The sequence below is a fragment of the Sinocyclocheilus rhinocerous genome, unplaced genomic scaffold, assembly GCF_001515625.1.
Source record: "Sinocyclocheilus rhinocerous isolate Xijiao unplaced genomic scaffold, SAMN03320098_v1.1 C36596009, whole genome shotgun sequence".
Taxonomy (NCBI): Eukaryota; Metazoa; Chordata; class Actinopteri; order Cypriniformes; family Cyprinidae; genus Sinocyclocheilus; species Sinocyclocheilus rhinocerous.
Window position 1 is genome coordinate 1 of NW_015783694.1, and position 1353 is coordinate 1353.

At 40.4% G+C, this 1353-nt stretch overlaps 1 protein-coding gene across 1 annotated transcript; it reads left to right on the forward strand.

Annotated features, from left to right (window-relative positions):
* Positions 1-56: 56 nt before the first annotated feature.
* LOC107736267 (cleavage and polyadenylation specificity factor subunit 3-like) lies at positions 57-1176 on the forward strand (the record flags this gene model as incomplete). The annotated part of the gene is made up of 5 exons (XM_016547724.1): positions 57-202; positions 303-480; positions 562-651; positions 772-922; positions 1001-1176. Coding segments are annotated over 5 exons (741 nt in total), but the record flags the coding sequence as incomplete, so codon positions are not given.
* Positions 1177-1353: the final 177 nt, after the last annotated feature.

A 1353-nucleotide genomic window follows, 5' to 3' on the forward strand; every position in this document is an offset into this window, starting at 1 on the left:
CAAATAATGATCTTTAAAAAAGCATCATATGACCCCTTTAACTATCTGCTGACCTCCTCTTTTTCTCTGCCAGTTTTCATTTGGATCACTGTGGAGCCTTGCCATGGTTTTTACAAAAGACAAGTTTCAAAGGGAGGACTTTTATGACCCATGCCACCAAAGCCATTTACCGCTGGTTGCTTTCAGACTATGTGAAAGTCAGGTACACCAAAGCGCTTGTTTCGATAAAACTGCACTTTCAATTTTTTCTTGTTTATAAAGAACCAGCTCTAATATATTGTATGATTTCCTTGATTCTGCAGCAACATCTCAGCGGATGATATGCTGTACACCGAGACTGATCTAGAAGAAAGCATGGAAAAGATTGAGACCATTAACTTCCATGAAGTGAAAGAGGTGGCCGGCATCAAGTTCTGGTGCTACCACGCAGGTCATGTTTTGGGAGCAGCCATGTTCATGATTGAGATTGCAGGAGTGAAGGTAGGTGTAGTTATTTCCTTCAGATCTTTTCAGTAACACTCACACTCAGTTTGTGCTAATGATCATGGTCATTCTCTTCAGCTACTGTACACAGGAGATTTCTCACGTCAAGAAGACAGACATCTCATGGCAGCTGAGATTCCCAGCGTTAAACCAGACATTCTTATCACAGTATGTACTAGATTTTATGCTGGTGACATGATTTCTTTTTTTACTTGTTATTTACATTTGATTTACAAAAGAAATACATTACAACCTGTTTTATGCCCGTCTACTTTTATGTTCATGTAGGAGTCTACATATGGCACACACATCCATGAGAAGAGAGAGGAGAGAGAGGCTCGTTTCTGTAACACGGTTCATGACATAGTGAACCGTGAGGGCCGCTGTCTCATCCCCGTGTTTGCTTTGGGTCGAGCCCAGGAGCTGCTGCTCATTCTAGGTAAAGTCCAGCAGTTCATACTCTTCAGCTTCATCTTCAACAATGCCTCACTGAAGTTCTGCATGTCCTCTGTTTCAGATGAATACTGGCAGAATCACCCTGAACTCCATGACATTCCCATCTACTATGCCTCATCCCTGGCAAAGAAGTGCATGGCGGTGTACCAGACCTACGTGAACGCCATGAACGACAAGATCCGCAAGGCCATCAACGTTAACAACCCGTTTGTCTTCAAGCATATCAGCAATCTTAAGGTTGGCATGTGCACAATCTATGAATAGACCAGACAGAACTTAGATTTTAGTTTGGTTTAGTAATTTTGTTAGTTGCTAGTTTTTGTTTTTAAAAATATTTCTATCTATTTTGATTTCTTTTTTATTTAAATTTTTGTACTTTTTGTACTTATTTCAGTTAGTTGCCAAGAAAGAAGT